The sequence below is a fragment of the Ambystoma mexicanum genome, chromosome 1p, assembly GCF_040938575.1.
Source record: "Ambystoma mexicanum isolate Mex_15411 chromosome 1p, UKY_AmexF1_1, whole genome shotgun sequence".
Classification (NCBI taxonomy): Eukaryota; Metazoa; Chordata; class Amphibia; order Caudata; family Ambystomatidae; genus Ambystoma; species Ambystoma mexicanum.
This window is the reverse complement of record NC_090921.1, coordinates 988,451,382-988,469,558: the sequence shown is the minus strand read 5'-3', so window position 1 is coordinate 988,469,558 and position 18,177 is coordinate 988,451,382. Positions and strand designations below refer to the sequence as shown.

Sequence of the window (18,177 nt, the reverse complement as noted above, 5' to 3'; positions counted from 1 at the left end):
CATCAGTGGTTTACCATTCGCTCATTCCCATTTCAATTCAGAGACTCTGCACCTGCCACCATTTCCACTCATAATAATCTATCTTAATTTTTTTAACTTATTTTTTAATAAAGTTTTACACAAAAACGCTACAAATCACAATCTTCACAAGACAAATCAACATCCCTCAATGGTCACCCTACCCCCTCCCAACTCATACCTGTGATTTCGGCAACTAACAATCAGTGGCAAAATACTCAGGTAGCCACCCAGAGGCTGAGAATCACTCTTGTCTCAGTAAGACACAGAGGGAAACCTTGCAGAGCTCCTCAAGTGAAGTGCAAGCAAACCTTCTTCATTCCTTTCTCAGAGCATGTATCCATTGTTCCCCTCTTCTCCTGTGTTTCCAGCTTGTTTCCCCATCATGCCGCACTCTTACCATTGCTAGAAGAGGGAGTAGGTAAACCATTTTCTTTTTCAGACATTTTTAACGGGTCCCTATACCATCCCTGCAACATTTTAAAATTGTGTTCCATAGCCACCCTAAATATGTTTTTATGAAACATAATTTTTTATATTTTCTCCCACTGCTCGTCAACGATCTCTCCTACCCGAAATTCGTTCCAATAAGATTGAAAATATTGCCTACACACTGCGTCAACCATATTTAATACTCAATAAATCCTGGAGAGGATTCCCTTCCTAGTCACTGAGGTATCGATTACAGTTTCAAATGATGTGAGTGGCCATTTCAAATTGTTTCCCCATTTATGGTTGGTAAGAATCCCTTGAAGTCACAGGTCGTCAAAAAAAAAAAATCACATTTTCTGTACTCAATACTTCTTTTATCCTGTCATGGTCCAGAAACACCTTGTCACAAAACAGTTGTCCCGCTCTCTCCAGCCCCACATCCGTCCATGCTTGCATACAGCAGAATCCCTGACGCCCTGATGCCCCAAATCTATGCACAGGCCCCCACACCGATGTCATGGGTGATGGCCTTGAAGACAGATTATCATTAAAATAGCTCTTCCTCCATAATGCCCACAGTACTCCTAGACAGGGATGATATCTCAATATATGCAGTATATCCCTATACAAGGCCCAACGTAGGTCTCTTACTTTAAACGGATGTGTGTCCATGTCCTCCAAAAACGTTCAATACTTCCCTGTGACATCCCTCATGTGTTGAAGAAGAACTCTTAATTGAGCTGCTTTATAATACAGCGAGAAGTCTGGTAAAGCAAATTCACCCACCTCCCTTGGGAGGGTAAGCATGGATCTCTTGATCCTTAGACGCTTGTCTTGCCACACAAATCTATTTCCAGCAAGCTGAAGGTCTCTAAAAAAACTCTCCAGCAGCCTTGTAGGTAGGGCTGTAAATAAGTACAATAGGCATGGTAGAATGTTCATCTTCACCACTGTCATCTGTCCATACAAGGACAGCATGAGCGGCCCCATCTATGCAGGTCCAATTTAATGAACTCCAGAAGGGGATTACATTTGATCACCGACAGCCTAGATAGATCCCTTGGCAAAAGAACTCCAAGATAAAGGGTCATCAACTTCACCCTTAAAATCTAGCACTTGTCTCCTTTGCTCTAGGTAAAGGTCAAACCCCCTCATCGGCATAATAGGGGATTTAGTTTAGTTAATTTACAGCCGCCAAAAAGACCCCAAAGTATTCAATGAGGTGAAAAGGTTAGCAAGAGAGGATTGGATGTTCACCAAGTAGGCAAGGATATCTCCAGCGAATTGGTAGAGCTTAAATTCCGATTCCCCCCGTTTGATCCCCTATATCCCATGGTACGTCTGTATCGCAATCACCAGGGGTTCCATCGTAAGTGCTTATAGCAAAGGGTATAGGGAACATCCCTACCTCGTACCTCTCGCTCCAAAAGGCCTCCATTAACCTGGACCCACCGTATTGGAGCCCTGTAGAGAGCTGCCACCCATTTACGAAATGTATCCTCTATTCCCATCTTTTCCAAAAGCTTTTGTCAGGGTACCATACTTTTCACGTTTGCGACATCCCAGCTGGAGAGGTGGTTTGTCTAAGTCTTAGTCAGAGAACTAAATGGGAGCACTGTTGGTTGTGGGATGGGTATGATTATAATGTTAAAGGAATTTCCTTAATTTGTCCTTCAGGATCCCATTGTCTTCCCAGGGCAAGATGGAGGCGCTGTGCAGCGTTGATGATTGGTTTGGGGCTGGGTTTGAGGTAGTTTGGAATTCTTCTAAACTGCCTTTCATTCTTGTAACCATTGAAGCAGGTCACAGTTTTTATAGCTCCTGTAACCAGAGACAGTAATTTAAATATGAAAATCTAAGAATTGAAGATTTAAAGAAGTATCCATAGATTAGATTCAGTGAAGCAGTAAGAGTCATGTATGCTGTTATTTGGAAGAAGAAAAGAGTAACCTCCAGCTACAGATGAAGAAAGCTAAGTGAACATTTATTTTCAATCTTCTAGTTTGACAGTAAGAAATACTCCATCTGCTTTTCAACTATTTTCTTAAGAATAGCAAGCGTGTCAACAATGTGATAAAAATCTGGAGTATTTATTTGTAACGTTTACCGGCGCTGAGTTTTTGCTAGTTGCAGTGTTATTAGCCTGCACGTTACTAAATGAACCCACGTGAGCGGGAATCCGGGGTCACGTTTTTTCTTCAGAAATACTAATGCACTAATTGAAATATTTTCGTGTTAGTTCCTAACATATTTAACTCTCTTAGGAAGGTTTACCATCGCAGTAGCGCAAGTTTGTTTTTGTTCGTCGTAATTGGATTTCCACTAGAGGAAGGAACCTAACGTTTTTGAAGCACGTGTGCGTACCTAGTCATTTTTCTTTCCAGAGAACTGCAGCATTAGTTATTCAATTTTAATGACATTACGCAGCAACACACGAACAGCACGTGGAACAGCTGATGAAGCAGGAGTTGGTTATCTGATGGGAAATAAATATCCCGTTGAGTGCGCCTTGACTAAAGTTTTCTCGTGAGATAAAGACACGTCCTTTTGGAAGTCAATATAGAAAAAAAGGTTGCAGTTATTTTTCAAAGACTTACTAAAAGGAACAGAAGTAGTTGCTGCTGGTCTGTGATCCAGAGACATTGGCAAATAAAAGCTTTTTTGAATGAAAGTCAGGAATAAACTGTATGCAGTAAGATTAAAGGCAGCAGCTGATGTTGAAGTAGTTTAGAAAACTTAACTGTAATCGCTTCAATTTTCAGCAACAAAAGGGCCTATCAGCTAACCAAGCATAGGCAACGAGTATGCAGGGAAGGTTGGGAGGTTAACACAAAAAAGACAGGTAGAAAAAAGGGGCAGACAAGTTTTAATGTGTTTGTGATTACCTTTTAGGTTATCTTCAGAGCAATCCAGTCGTTGAGGAAATACAGGCCTAGAAGAAAGCTGAGTTTGTTATTTTCTCCACTTCCCCTTGGGTTTGCCAGCTTAATAGCTATAACTCAAAGGCGGTTTTGTCTGCAAGCTTAGGGGGTCTGGTGGGCCATCATCACTCCTACAGGAATTTCGTAGCGGGACCTGACAGAATGAAAGGCCCAAGTCATTAATCCTACCTGAGTGAAGATGGAACCCGAGTCAGAGTGGAGTTTAAGTGCTTTAGGAAAGATGTTGATGGAGACGACGGAGGATATGAAGATGGCTGGAAAGGAAACCTCGTCTGTTGGAGCAAAGATGGAGGAATTAAGTAGTTTGGTGCACATGTCAGAATCTGCAGGTCCCTCAAGGTCCCTCAACCCATTTTGTATCCAGCGGGAGGTAGTGAGTGGTTGAGAAGTGGGTCTGAGGAAAAGAGGAAAGTAAATATTTCACCGGGAATATCTTTACTAACCACACCTTCGGCACCTCCCGAAAGGTTTGGTGGCGATTTGAGAAAATACACATTGTTTTTAATGCAATGCGAGTTGCACTTTATGTGCAGACCAGAATCTTTTCCCACAGGAACTTCCAGGGTGGCATTTGTGATTTCTTATTTAACAGGGGAAGTAGCAGCATGGCCGGTACCCTTAGTGGAAAAGAGGGCAGTAGAATTACACAATTGGACAGAATTTAAGCAGGAGTTTGGCAAGATGTTTGATCGAAGAACGTCATCTCAGTGTGTAGATGGAGAGTTAATAGAACTACGTCAAGGAAATGGAGAGTACCGCCACTCCACCCTGTCGAAAGCTTTTCCAGAATTTAGGAGAGTAGGCACGCATCAAGATCAGACTCTTGGGAAAAGTGTATTAAATCAATTGTTTTACAAATATTATGCGGCCCCTGCCTGCCTCTTAAAAAAAACCCACCTCGTCCCTGTGTAGCAGGGTAAGCATTACTCCTTCTAATCTGTTCCCCAAAAACTTCGCCAGAATCTTTACATCTGTATTGAGAAGGGCTATCGGGTGGTACGAAGCACATCTAGTCGGGTCCTTTTACTCCTTAGGGATTACCACAATAATAATTGCTCCCATCTCCAGAAAAACCCGACCCTCCAGTATGTTACTGAAGACCTTAGCCAAGTACAGTGCAAGGGTAGATCAGTACAACTTATAAAAAGTGACCGCAAACCCATCCTCTCCCAGCGTCATGCCCCCCATTCATTGACTTGATTATCTGTATGATTTCTTCCTCTGTTATTTGGGCATCCATTGTGGAGGATGATTCCCCAGAGATCCCGGGAACAGACATTGCTTCCCAGAATCCCTCTATTGGAGAGTCATCATCGTCATAGTCTGACCTATATAAAAGCTCAAAATAATTCTTACATTCTGCTCCAATACACTGTCAGTTCTTATGGCCCCCACAATCTTACTTTTCTGGTTCTCTCTGAGCTTCCAAGCAACTATTTTATCGTCCTTATCAGCCTTCTCGTAATTCTTTTTTTTAGATCCAATAGCTTTTCCTTGGTGTCATGTAGCATGAGGTCTTTAAGTTGAGCTCTATACAAAGTTAGCAAGCTTGTGTCATCCGGGGACAAGTATTGTGTCAGGGATCTCCCTGGCAGTAACGCTGCTGAACCACATACATCTCACTTTCTTCCTGAAGGCCATGCCACCTTCTTACTGCCGGACGCTTTTCACACAGCTGCAAAACAAACTCACTGCTGCTGAAAATGCTTGGTGTTTTGCTTTTAATTTTTTATGAAGATTTATTCAACAATGTTACCAATTGTGAGAACTTACACCACACATTTTGTAATTTTAGTGAAATCAGAAATCATTTTGCGAAGTTAGTAATTTAACTTTTTACCTGTTAAGAATTACTGCACATTCAAATTTACTATTATTTCAAAAATGACTGACAATATGGCTTAGATCTGTCCCTTTATAGGTATGGCATGTGGCATAGTGAGTGGCTGTAGATATGGATCATTGGATGAGGTATGAGTCTTTAGGTGGGTTACATGGCAATCTGAATGAGGACCCACTGAATTGTGGCCTTGAACTCTTCCCATAGGGTGTGTGGGCCCACCTCTTTGTTAGCAATTACATGAAAATATTCTTTTATGTCGTCAAGCAGAGCTCTGGCGGTTTCTTTATCCTTTAAAATAGCATTATTGTATTTCCACCTGCTCTTTCGCGTCGTCACCAACCCTTTCACAATTGTTATTTGTACGAAATCCTTGTCAGACTAAGGCACCGGGTCCACACGGGACCCATAGACCTGGCTTATCAAACTATCCTCCACTAGAATGTAGTCGATCCTTGAGAATGAGTCGTGGGCTCGAGTAAAAAGTGAAAGGGGGATTACCCACAGTAGGGTGAAATGAGGAATCTACTATCCCCAACTCATGATTAATCCTGCAAAAGCTCTTCGATACTCCCTCCCTCTGCTGGGTAACCCCTTTGACCTCTGTCTTTCTCCTATTGCGGCAGGGCTCCAGGATCATGTTATAAAGTCCCCCGCCACTCTCTCTTCCCCCTCCAACAAAGCGCCCAGTGGACCATTCCCCTCTGGGCTGCCCCCTCCCATTACCACATCATTTGGGATAAGAGTATGAAACACTAGGGCGATTACTGTGAAAAGGCATATATTCTGTGTTAGTCTAAGCCCTCACATTTAAGCTCACTTCCCCGTCTCCATTTTGTTTTTTCGCCCATTCTGATGGGTTTTCATTTTCCATGTATAAAATACTCGCAGCCTGAAGGGCTGGAAAACGTGTCTCCGCAAGGAACATTTAGCTTAATTTCTTTGCCCACTTGGAGCCTTGAACAGGCAGGCACAAGCTGAGATAAGTGATAATATATGTGTCTTCCTGGCTCCTGACTTCCAAAGCTAATTGTACGGACAATGTTTAGAGAAACATAATGTGCTGTGTACATTCCAGGAAGGAAGGGTTAAGTGAACTACCGAGCCGAAATGCGGAGCAACCTTTTGGTCAAAGACAAACATAGATAAGATATGTGAAGAATGTCTCCTTGCGCTGGGAATAGGATTAACCGTGTTTCTCTGAGAACAGTAAATTTGTACAGACATGACGTAGATTGAGCGACATGTATGTCGCAGGAAAATGCATACATTACGGGGGGTCATAAACTATCTGTAAATGAAACAACCGAGGCAGACCTGAAATGTATTTAAGGCTAACCGGCCGCAATGCAAATTGCTAAAATTCTCCATGACTGTCTGTAGACATAGTTGAACCTGAGACCGCATGAAGCGAAAAAATTGTTAATATTTTGACTCGTGACTGGTGGCTCTTTGTTTTATTTGCAGTAACTCGTTTCAGATTTACAAATGGCGCCCGGAAGGTGCGGCTTCTCCCGATATGACCCATCGCTTTTCGAGGACGAAGTGAACGGATGACTGGAACCAGTGAGTACATGGGGCCCCTGCAAGGATAGGGTGTTTCTCGCAGTCTGCTACTTGTGATCTGCGTCCGTCACTTCGCCCAGAGGTCATTGCGTCAAGAGTCCCGAACCGTATGCAGCGACTGCATTTCGCTTTATTTGGGAGACCACCAGCCACGACAGGGGTTCCTTTTCTTTGATGGGGGATTGATTTTGTTTTGAATCAGGTGAGTTTGTTTCAAACTGTTTGGATACAAGAATATTGTGCTAATATTTTGCCAGTTAAAGTTTGTTTTTTTTAACTAAAATATAATGCCTGGTTTCAGTAAAATGAAGACCTGTTGGGCAACGCTTTGTTGCAATAGAAAACAGCTAAATGGTTTAGTACATAGTCAGCCGGCACCGCCGGAAGGTTCCCCTGTGTACAAAATGTACGTCAAGTACAGGTTAAGAGCTATACTTTTCAACAGTACTTGGTACTGCCAGACCAGACATGAAGCGGACCTTCAATGGCCTTCACTGGGAAGTTTTGAACTCACTAGGATACAACACTTGGAATCAGTACTGTTGCAGGAAAAGGATAGGTCTGCCGCTTTTGATGCAGTTAGGGACTGGCGAAAAGAAGCCACGCAGCACCTCAAAAGTAGGGAGAAATGTGCGCGAAGAGACATCACCCAAAAAGAAAAGGCTTTAGCACACGACCAACAAAAACAGGATCAGGCTATTAGGGGTATGGATAGAGGGTTCCAATTGGAAGTACAGAAAATATTCCCATCAAAAGATTTGCATGCATCTGATGAATTAATAGACAAGCTGCTGAATGAAAGGCGAGCAGAGCCTTCGGCACCTCCTCCCTATGATTCACTGCCGCCGGCGCCAGCACATCAACGACTACTAGCTCCCGGCACACGCTCTGACGGTTGGCCTCCACTCCCTCCCACATGGGATTTACCCCAGCTCTTGCCACCAGCAACCTCAGCCACTTCCAACACCACTCTTTTACCGCCTTCAAATCTCCCTAGCTACCAGAGAACTGTGACTCGTAGTGCAGTATCCCTTGAGTGGAGAAAAGACTTAGAGCGATGGGCGGAATTCTATATATACAGGAGGGCGACAAAGCAGCCGCTTCCAGCTCTTTGAAAGATTATGGAGGCATCCTTGAACAAAAAGTATTGCTAGAGCAAATGGGACAGTACTTGGCCCAGATTTGGGGTGATCTTACTGATTCCGCAGTCCCACAAGAGTTGCAGGATTTGAATTTCTTGTCCTGTACTCGTGACATCTAAAATACAACAGAAAGACAGAACACCTATGCACACCTAAGGTTCTTTAAGGAAACAACCTCTTTTTTGGTTTTTAGGGTTGATAGTAAGGTGCAGAGGAGTGTAACATAACCCTGACACTAGGTTGCGGGTTTGAGAAAACTAGAAAAGGGAGGGATTCCACAAGTTGTGGACCCCTCGCGTCCCCTGCACATTCAAGGTTACTGTCCCAGGACAGTCAATACATTTGACTCATTAAATGCAACTATTTACAATTATGCTGATCCATAGAAAAGTGAAAAGGTTTCTTATGATTCATTCAATCGTGAATATCTCAACTGTTAAGTTAGAGAAAATTAAGATAGTGTCACTCTAGGTTCTCAGAAAAAATATATATACATACATCTGTTTATTTCACAAATATTGTTTAGTAAACTTCTCTTTTTACCATACAAATAGTTCACAACTCAGTAATATGGGAAATCAAGATGGGCAACAGAATAATAGTGGTGCAAACATTTTCAACAACACTACCCACACTTATTTTTCTGAAGATTTTACATCCAACAATATTCTATTTCACTAGGACAGCCCGAAGCAGGATATGGAACCCACCCCTATCCCCGTAGACCAGAAAGGACCCTACGTAGAAATGAAAGTTGGGGATAGTGTGCACACTTTTCTGGGGGACAAAGGAGCTCAAAAATGCTCTATTGACCACTTAAAGGTTTCAGATATTCCCCCGTCAGGGCAACAAAATGTATCAGTAGGGTTCTCTGGTACTCCAGTGGTAAGTCTGGTCTCTAAAGCGGTGCCAATTTCTTTAGGGCCTTTCACTGACTCGTGTCCATTTTTGTTGACAACCAACTGTGATGAAAATCTGCTGGGACTGAATTTACTGAAATAATTGCATGTAGTGATTTACTGCTCTCCAAATGGAGTATACTTGACCATTTCTCCCCAGCGGAATTCTACCTCACAATTCATAGCTTTGCCTTTACCCAGTGAGTTGCACCAAGTACCTACACATCTGTGGGCAATAAATGACAATGATGTAGGAATTCTAGATGTTGAATCAGTGCGCATTGTTATAAAAAACGTTGCTACATTGCCTCGCATTCCCCAAAATAAAGTTTCAGTTGATGGTGGGCAAGCACCTAAAAGTATTGTCACTGACTTGGTACATCAAGGTGTCGTAGAAGTAATCTCTAGTAGCACATGCAATAACCCGGTTTTCCCTGTTTATAAGAAAGGTGACAATGCTTTACCCTACCGTTTTGTTATTGATCTAAGAGCGATTAATAAGATTGCAGCACCCCAGTTTCCCATTGTTGCTGACATCACTACTTTTCTATGATCCCCGCAACGGCTATGCATTTTTCAGTCATTGACTTGCAAAATGCATTTTTTGCATTCCCATACACCTGGTTAGCAGGTGTTTGTTTGCTTTTTCCCTTGGGGGAACGTTCCTTTACTTTCACCTGAATGGCGCAAAGGTATACCCCAAGTCCTAGCATTTACAGTAGGGCCCTCAAGGAACAACTAGATACGCTTGAATTACCTTCCTCTTGCACACTCATAAAATAGAAAGATTACTTGCTTATCGCTGCAAATTCAGAAAGCGCTTGTAAAGAAGGTACCATTTTGTTACTGAAACATCTAGCTGACAATGGTCATAAAGCCTCTTTAAAGAAATGTCAGTATTGCCAACAGGAGGTCGCCTATTTAGGCTATCACCTGTCGAAGGATGGAAGGCGCCTTGCACCTGAAAGGATACAAAGCGTTTCGGACATGGCAGTACCAAATACACAGAAAGAGATTAGGGCTTTTATCGGGATTGCTTCCTATTGCAGGCAATGGATTCCAAATGTTTTCCTGTTCTTTAAGCCTTTGTTGACACTGACCAGAAAAGATGTAGCTTTATCGCTACCTTGGGATAAAGGTTGTCAGGACACCTTTGATCTGCTCAAAACCGCTCTATGTTCTGCACCAGTATTGTGCACACCAAATTATATCAAGGAGTTTGTGATGTTCGTGCACGAAAGATGGTTGTGCTTTGATTGTTTTGACACAGGAACATGGAGGAAAGAACAGGCCATACAGCTATTTTTCATCCACGTTGGACTATGTTGCATGTGCTTTGCCAAAATGTCTCAAGGCTGCGACTGCTGCTTCAGTAAAACAAAGTGAAGGCATGGTTTTGGTCACTCCTTAAATGTGATGGTACCTCATTCGGTAAATGTACTATTGAATAGAATGCAAACTCAGCATCTCACTTCTGCACGGCTTACGAGATACAAGCTCATTCTATTTGCACCCCACAACAAAATTAAGAGATGCAGTTCTTTGAATCCGGCCGAACTTTCACCTCCTCTAAACGAGGACATTACCAATGATACCAATCATGAGTGCCTCCAAGTCACTGAACAAGACACAAAAGAGAGGATTGATTTGAGCGACACCCCCTTGCCATCCCCGGAAGGGGAAATATTTTGTGATGGTTCTTGTTTTAAACTCCCAGACGGCACTTTTACCGCTGCCTATGTAATCACCACCTTAGACACCATTATCGAAAGCAGGAGAATTACTCACAATTCTGCCCAGGCTGCAGAAATAATTGCTTTAAGTAGAACTTGTGAGCTATCCCAGGGGCTCGGAGTAAATATATATACTGACAGTCAGTACACCTTTGGAGTAGCTCACAACCTTGGATGACTGTGGGCCGAGAGGGGATTTTTATCATCCCATGGCACTAAGATTAAGCACGGTCCCTTGATAGTGCAACTATTATCAGCATTGGCTCTCCCTAAACAACTGGCCATAATGAAATGTGCAGCACACCAGAGAGTAACTGACGATATTGTAAAAGGGAACGCATCTGCAGACAAACTAGCCAAGCAAACTGTCACATACCCACAATCAGGAATGTATGTATTAGAATCTGCCAGGTGGGTCACTGAGAGTGGGATGATGTAAGAGGGCATTAGTAGTGTGAAAGAAATTCAGGCTGAAGCCACAGCTGAAGAAATTGAACAATGGGGTTCTGGGCCAGCAGGGTTGGATGATGAAGGATGTGGAGTTGATCATGACAAACAAAGATGGATGCTGTCCAACGCCTTTGTAACAGCTGTAGTTACTATGGTACATGGTCTAGCTCACATAAGTGCAAAAGGTATTTGTAAACATTTAGACCCAGTATGGAGAAATTACAACATCCCCAAAATTGCAGAGCGACTAGTTCAGAACTGTATGATCTGCCTGCAGCACAACATTGGGAAGGGAAGCACCCAAGGGTAGTTTTGGGCCTCCGTCTATGCCATTCGAAGTGATCCATTTTGACTTTATTGAAATGGAACGATGCCAAAACTACAAATATATGTTAGTAGTAATATGTGGATTCAGCAAATGGGTTGAGGCTTTCTCTTTGAAGGATAATACTGCTATGTCCACTGCAAAAGTAATGCTAAAAAAGTACCTCCCTAGATTTGGGTTACCCAGAGTAATTTGGTCTGACAAAGGACCTAATTTTATTGTCGCTATCATACTACAGGTATGGGAGGGGCTACAGATTAAGAAGAAATTCCACTCCTGCAGACATCCTCAGAGTGCCGGGTTAATTGAACACCACAATTGCATCCTTAATGGCCCGACGCCCTACCCCTGGCTCTGTTATCCATGAGAACCACCGCTCAGGCAAAGACAGGACTTTCTCCCTATGAGATAGTAATGTGGAGACCTGCTAATGTATGGAACACACCCAGGCCTAAGAAACTGTGTGACATTGAATACCCATTATTGAATAATTACTGTGACCAGTTGACTCAAAACTGAACGTGGAGAGCATGGACCATGAGGAGAGGGAAGGGAGATGGCCGGGCCGAGATGAGGTGCGTTTTCTTGGTGAGGTTCCTGGACATTAAAGACAGATTGGTGCTAAATAGGGGAAACGTTCAGAGGTTGTTCCACACCTACCAAGACTACAAACAGTGCGATCAAAAGATGTCAAGTCAGTTGAGTGCATAAGTGCCACTCGTACTGATAATGTAAAACTTTGCCTGGTGTCCAAGCTAGAGAAGGAGAGACTGATGGAGGATCCTGCCCTGCCCTTGATTGTGACCTGACTGAGGTGACACCAGAGAAGGACAGGCCCCGGAGAGGGGAGTGGAGAGAGGGTTGAGTGAAGAGGGAAGAAGGGTTCAGGAAAATTGGAAGGGTGGAATGATTGGAAGGACAAGAAGATAGTTGAAGGGGGGTGGTGGGGTGGTTCAGCCTGGCCCACAATTTTCCTTTAAGTGGGAGGATAAACCGGCCTTTAAAGTAACCACCTAGGGGTCAGACGGCAGGGCAGGACAGTTGAATCCCTCACAGGTGGGACAGTGAGGGAAGAGGGGGCCTAAAGCTCGGATTGGCTACCAAGGGTCCTGACTAAGGAGAGTAGAACATGAAGGCTAGACTTGGGGGAGGGTCTGGGAGGTTAGACTATGTGCGCTTGGAACACAAGAGGATGTGCTCATCTGTTTGGGGAGGGATCCTTTGATTACACAACTTATGATGTCCTTTGCTTCCAAGAAACGTGGTTAGTAAAAAAAAACATCTTGGATGGGTATTCGGTTTTTCTGAACCCAGCAATGAAAGGGGCAAAGGGCAGGCCAACATCTTATCTTTTAACAGCTGTCAGATCAAGCCTGGGTTGGCCAGTGATGGCCTCATTTAACCCCAATCTGTTTACCCAAGCCCTATCAATCCGATTACTGGATCACCTGAGTGGTAAGGGAACATACTTACTCCAATGTAACATATACTGGCAAACCGGAAGCAATCTCTATTCAAACATTTATGCAGGATTTGCAGGACATCCTGAATGTCAGTATTGAGGTCACGGGAGAGTATGCAGTCATCCTAAGTGGCCGAAAGAGTCACTGTTGAGACTACTGCATAGAATCAAATTCATGCAAGGTTTAGAAAGAGGAGATTTCTAATGGAGCACAGCTACAAACCATCTGGTGGGCAAAGACACAGCCTCATAGAACTAAATGCATCTTTACTAGGTCAAACACTGGTTACAACTGCATCCAATCATCGGGACCACAAGCACCTTTTATTCAAAGCAGCTTCACCTCAAGGTACTGGCAGTTTATTATTATTGAGTTTTCCTGCTTTTCTCTCTGTACAAGTGCAAAAATACAGGACATTCCTTTTGGCTGGGACTATGAATTTGGGTATTGGCCTTACCTCTGCAATGTCTACTTTTCTCTCCCAGGCTTTGATGTTCTTTTCTAGTTCGGAGTTCTCCATTTTGTCCTCAACATAGTCGAATATGGGGGGCACCCTGAAATCTGCCAGTTGTCGACGAAGCGCCTTGTTCTGGGCCTCGGCCTTAGAACGCTCCTGAGGTGGGAAAACAGAGGGAGACATTCAGACTTTTCAAGCGCTCTTTGCACAGTCGTATTATCATTTTCTCATTCTCAGGAAACAAAGGGGCTTAAAAAACAATCATGCCCCAGTAAGAGCTGCTTTTATACTACATACCAACCCTTCTGTTCTCTGTGATCATCATATGCTCATTCTCTTCTCCGATTAAGAGAGAATACTGGTAAGTTATTGCTTTTCTAAGGAACAAGATGTTTTCTTTTCCACAAAATCAAAAATAAAATGGTCAGACTTCGGAGATTAGAGAAACTACTAATTTGGCAGAAACCCCTATATGTTACTGCCACCATTAAGGCGTTTGTTTTTTCCAACGCCGAATGTTAAGATGGATTTTCAGAATCAATCCTGGGGTGGATTCTGAGAGGTCAACCTATTAAGGTGAACAGGAAATAAACTGATGCCTAGCCAAACCCAGCCGTGGAGGAGTACCAGAGCAGTAAGGCTTTGACTCAATTATTCATTAGGCCGTTAATATACATTCTAATCAATGAAAAGTTCAGGTAAGCATTATAACACAACTATTATCATATACATGTATACATTCAGCATTGGGGGTTCTGTTAACTGGACTCAGACACTTTTCCTTTAGAAACAGTTATGCAAAAGGTTGGTAGAGTCAAGATCAACACTGTAAATAACTGTGTGTGGTAAAGCAAGTGAGAAAAGTAAAACAACTGTAATTTAGTAATTTAGAACCAGTTTAGACAGGTAAGTAAATTAGAGAGAACACTCACAGAAATACCTACAACCAGGTCCCTAGTCCTTAATAAATCCAGCCCTGGTAAGAATTGGGGCATATTGCCCAAAAGAGACACGTTCCACAATATATACTTAGCAGGTAGGTTTACTATTGGATTGCGAGCACGAGTTGCCAAAGTCAACATTTGGGGGTAAATGTACCACAAAATTAATTAAAAGGCAAGTAAAGGTCTTCTACGTTTCCCTCCCAATCCCACCACTCTATGGGAAGCCCAGGGAAGGTGGGGATCTTTCACCAAATCACTACCCATCTTAGTCAGGCAAGCAAAAGATAGGGTTAGGATTTTACAGCCAATGCAACCCTATGGTGGGAGAGGGGTAGGAATAGAGACTCCTCAGGGAACACCAATCAGGAAGTACTCATCTCATCCCAGCATTACTGATAGACTAGGCGATTAGTTGACAAAGCGCTTGTCATCACTCCTAACCTCTCTAGGGGTGCCCAGCCAGGGGCATGCCAGTGAAGGGTGAAGATCAGCCATTGGCCAGTCTCTTAGCCTAGGAGATTTTGCCTTCCTCCCTGCTGCACATGCAAGTACCCCTATCTTCCTAATTACTGTGCTGTCTTCTCCACTATGTGGTACTGACCTATAATTCATTCTCTCCTGCTCCTCCTACTCAGCTCTCCCTTTACGCTTTCTCCAATCACGCTACAACTTCCTCCTTTCTTATCCCTGTTATAAATCTCACATCTTGAAACTCCCACTACTACATCTCTCTTTCGCTTACTTCAAACAAACAAAGCCGACAAGCTAACCATACCTCCCCTAACACCTTACACCTCGCCTCTCTTCCTCTGAGACTCCAGTTCTCCACTCTTCCTTACCGCATCAACTGAACATTGCACTCTGGAATGCTCAGTCTGTATGAAAAAAAATCCTTCATCACTGACTATCACACCAGCTCTCCTCCCCTAGACAGGGATGTCATTTAGGGGTCGCCAGAGGTCTCAACTGCGACCTCTGAGGTCTCCCTTGCGACCTCTAAAAAAAAAAAAAGTAACTTTTTTTCTTTTTTTTTTTTCTTTTTTTTTTTAAAGCAAGCTCCTGGGCTGTGGTCAGTACCATGTGGCTCTTCACTGCTGGAGTGGCTGGCTTTCTTGTTAAGGCCCCTTAAAAAAATAGAAGAAACATAAGAACAGGAGTGCCACAAGTCTAACACTTTCAGCAGTGAACCTGAATAAGAAAGAATAGGAATACCACAAAATGTGTCTTTCTGGAATTCTATACAATAATTGTTAGACTTATTAAAGGTTTATTTCAGGCACACTTCAGGGGGTGAGTCACTGATTTAGTCTGTTCTTAAACGCCTCAACTCAGCCTTTCATCCTTCTGAGGTCGATAAATGAGTACCAACACAGGTTGGGTGATATTGGGTGTATAATTTTTCTATATAAAGCGCTTAAGCGTAAGTGCTATATAATAACACATCATTATCATTTGGTCATGGACGTCTGCTTGCATTCACAGTAATTTGGTAATATGGGCATATACACACTGATCTTAACGATACATATGGCGATCCATTCTTGTATGAAATGTACATCACATTATAGTGATATCGTAACCATATTTTTCATAGTGTACAACAGTATGTGATGCCAGTTCCTGTTTTGTCAACGGGTGAAAGGTCGTGTTCCATCGTTTCCCGCGATATCACTTCGAGTTGGGTCCAATGACATCACTTCCTGTGATGTCATGGGGGGTCAAGGGTCATGTGATGTCACTTCCACTACCCCTGGCATTTTGGTGAAATGACGTCCCTGCCCCTAGACCTTCTTCCTATCACTGAAACCTGGATTTCTCCATCTGATACTGACACAATGGCAGACCTAGACGACTCCAAACTATCCTTCATTCACTCTCCTTGTCTAACAGGTGGAGGTGTCGAGTATGGTACGACGTCCTTTCATCGCCAGTAATTTCAACGCCTGGCATTTAAACGTGTAAAGAATTACGAAAATAGTTAATGAAATTGTTAGTGGGGAGGTGGGAATGGGCAGATAAGGGATTGCGGGGTAGGGAATAGGCAAAAACAGATAGGGGTGGGGGTCGATGAACATTTTCGTAATTATGTACACGTTTAAATGCCAGACGTTGAACTTACCGGCGATGAAAGAACATAAAACCGTCGAGCACCTACTCTCTTCCCGCCTCCAGGCCTCAAATATCTTCGATGCAACACCCTCACTTACCCCTTTTGAATTCACCATCTCTACTTTTGCTCTGTCTCACTCAGGTCACCTCATCTCCATCTATCACCTTCCTGGTCCCACTGGACCGTCCTTTGATGACCTTCCGCAACTCCTTGATTCTCTTTCCACTAAACATCTCCTCATTCCATTCTCTTAGGTGACTTTAACCTCCCCTACCCACTTACCAGAAATCTGAACTTCAGTCTTTTCTTTGTGACCATGCTCTCCACTCTATCCATAACCTACGAACCCACACCAGGGATAACTCTTTTGATCTTATTCATCTCCACCTATCTCTCAGCCACTAATACTACTGTCACACCATCCCTATCGGATCACTCCATTGTTTCCAACAACATCTCCTTTCTACCCTCTGACCTCTCCTCGCCACTTGCCTCACATATTACTAAACGGAAATGTAAACCTTCTGCAATTTGTTCCTTTCTCTCTGACCTACAGTTTTCCCTCTCCTCCTTCACACCTGATGTTCTTCCATGAACACTGCCGTCTCCAGCTTCCAATCCCTAATATATGACTCATTCTCCTCTCACCTCCCATTGCTAGCTTTCACCCCTCATTCTCAACATCCTCAGCCATGGGTCACCCCATTCATATTCTGCCTCCGCACAGACATGCAATGGCTGCTGTGCATATGGAGGCAAACCCACTCGCATAAGAACCTGCAACTTTACCTCTCTGCCCTGAACTCCCTCAAGTGCTCTCTTGATAGAGTGAAAATTCTACCTCTGACTCCCACTCCAACCATTCCTGCTGGCTACAGGGCACCCTAAACTCATTCCTCCTATATCTATGACTACCAACTACACTCTCATAGCCAATGATCTACCTGAATATTTTGCTGCAAACATTTCCAAAATTAGAGACTCTCTCCGGACTTTCCTCACACTCACTCAGTCCTACATTCTGCACTCTACCTGCTCTACCATCATACCCTGCCTATATCTCCCACTTTAGTCACAATAATACTGAAGAAGTTGCATCTCTATTGATGAAGGCTAACCCCTCTTGTGCCCCACCAGACCCTCTTGCTCCTCAGCTAGTCAAGCCTATTGCCCCATTAGTGGCCTGTTACTTCGCTGAACTCTTCAACCTGTCCTTCGACTCCGCTTGCTTCCCCTCTATTTTTAAAACAGCCACGGTCATACCTCTCCTAAAAATGCGAGGGGCTTACCCGAAAATACCGGGTAACTTTTGCCCTGTGTCTCTCCGTCCACGCTACTCTAAAGTGCTTGAAAGGGTTGTGTTTAACCATTTTACCAATTCTTTAGACATCAACAACCTTCGAGACTGCCTACAAGCAGGTTTCTGCTCCTGTCCCTCCACAGAAACCTCTCTCATGAATGTCTCCAACATATTTGTCTCTGCTAAACACTGCAACATATCCTCTTTCCTAACTGTCCTTGATCTGTTTGCTGCCTTTGACACGGTCGATCAATCTGATCTCATTAATACTCTCTTCTTGGGATTCACAATCAAGCCATTGCCTGGATTGAATCATACCTGCCACCTTGCCAATTCTCTCTCTGCTGGAGCAACAACACCTTGCAGCTCACTCCTCTAACTGTTGGTGTTCCACAAGGCTCTGTCGTGGGTCCCTTCCCCATTAAATATTGGATGGCTTCACACTCTCCTAAATTAAACTCTAAAAAAACAGGGGTGCTCTTGTTCCCTGCCAAATGCACTCATCTCTTCATCTGCCTATCCAGTTCCCACCAGACACTCTCCCCTACTCTTCTTC

The 18,177-nt window shown here is 43.4% G+C and overlaps 1 protein-coding gene across 1 annotated transcript in view; it reads right to left on the bottom strand.

Annotated features, from left to right (window-relative positions):
* Nucleotides 1-18,177, bottom strand: part of CFAP263 (cilia and flagella associated protein 263) — a 614,832-nt gene that overhangs the window by 95,165 nt on the left and 501,490 nt on the right. The window contains exon 8 of the mRNA XM_069654512.1: nucleotides 13,268-13,423. Coding sequence (XP_069510613.1) covers nucleotides 13,268-13,423 — 156 coding nt within the window. The remainder of the gene's footprint in view (nucleotides 1-13,267; nucleotides 13,424-18,177) is intronic.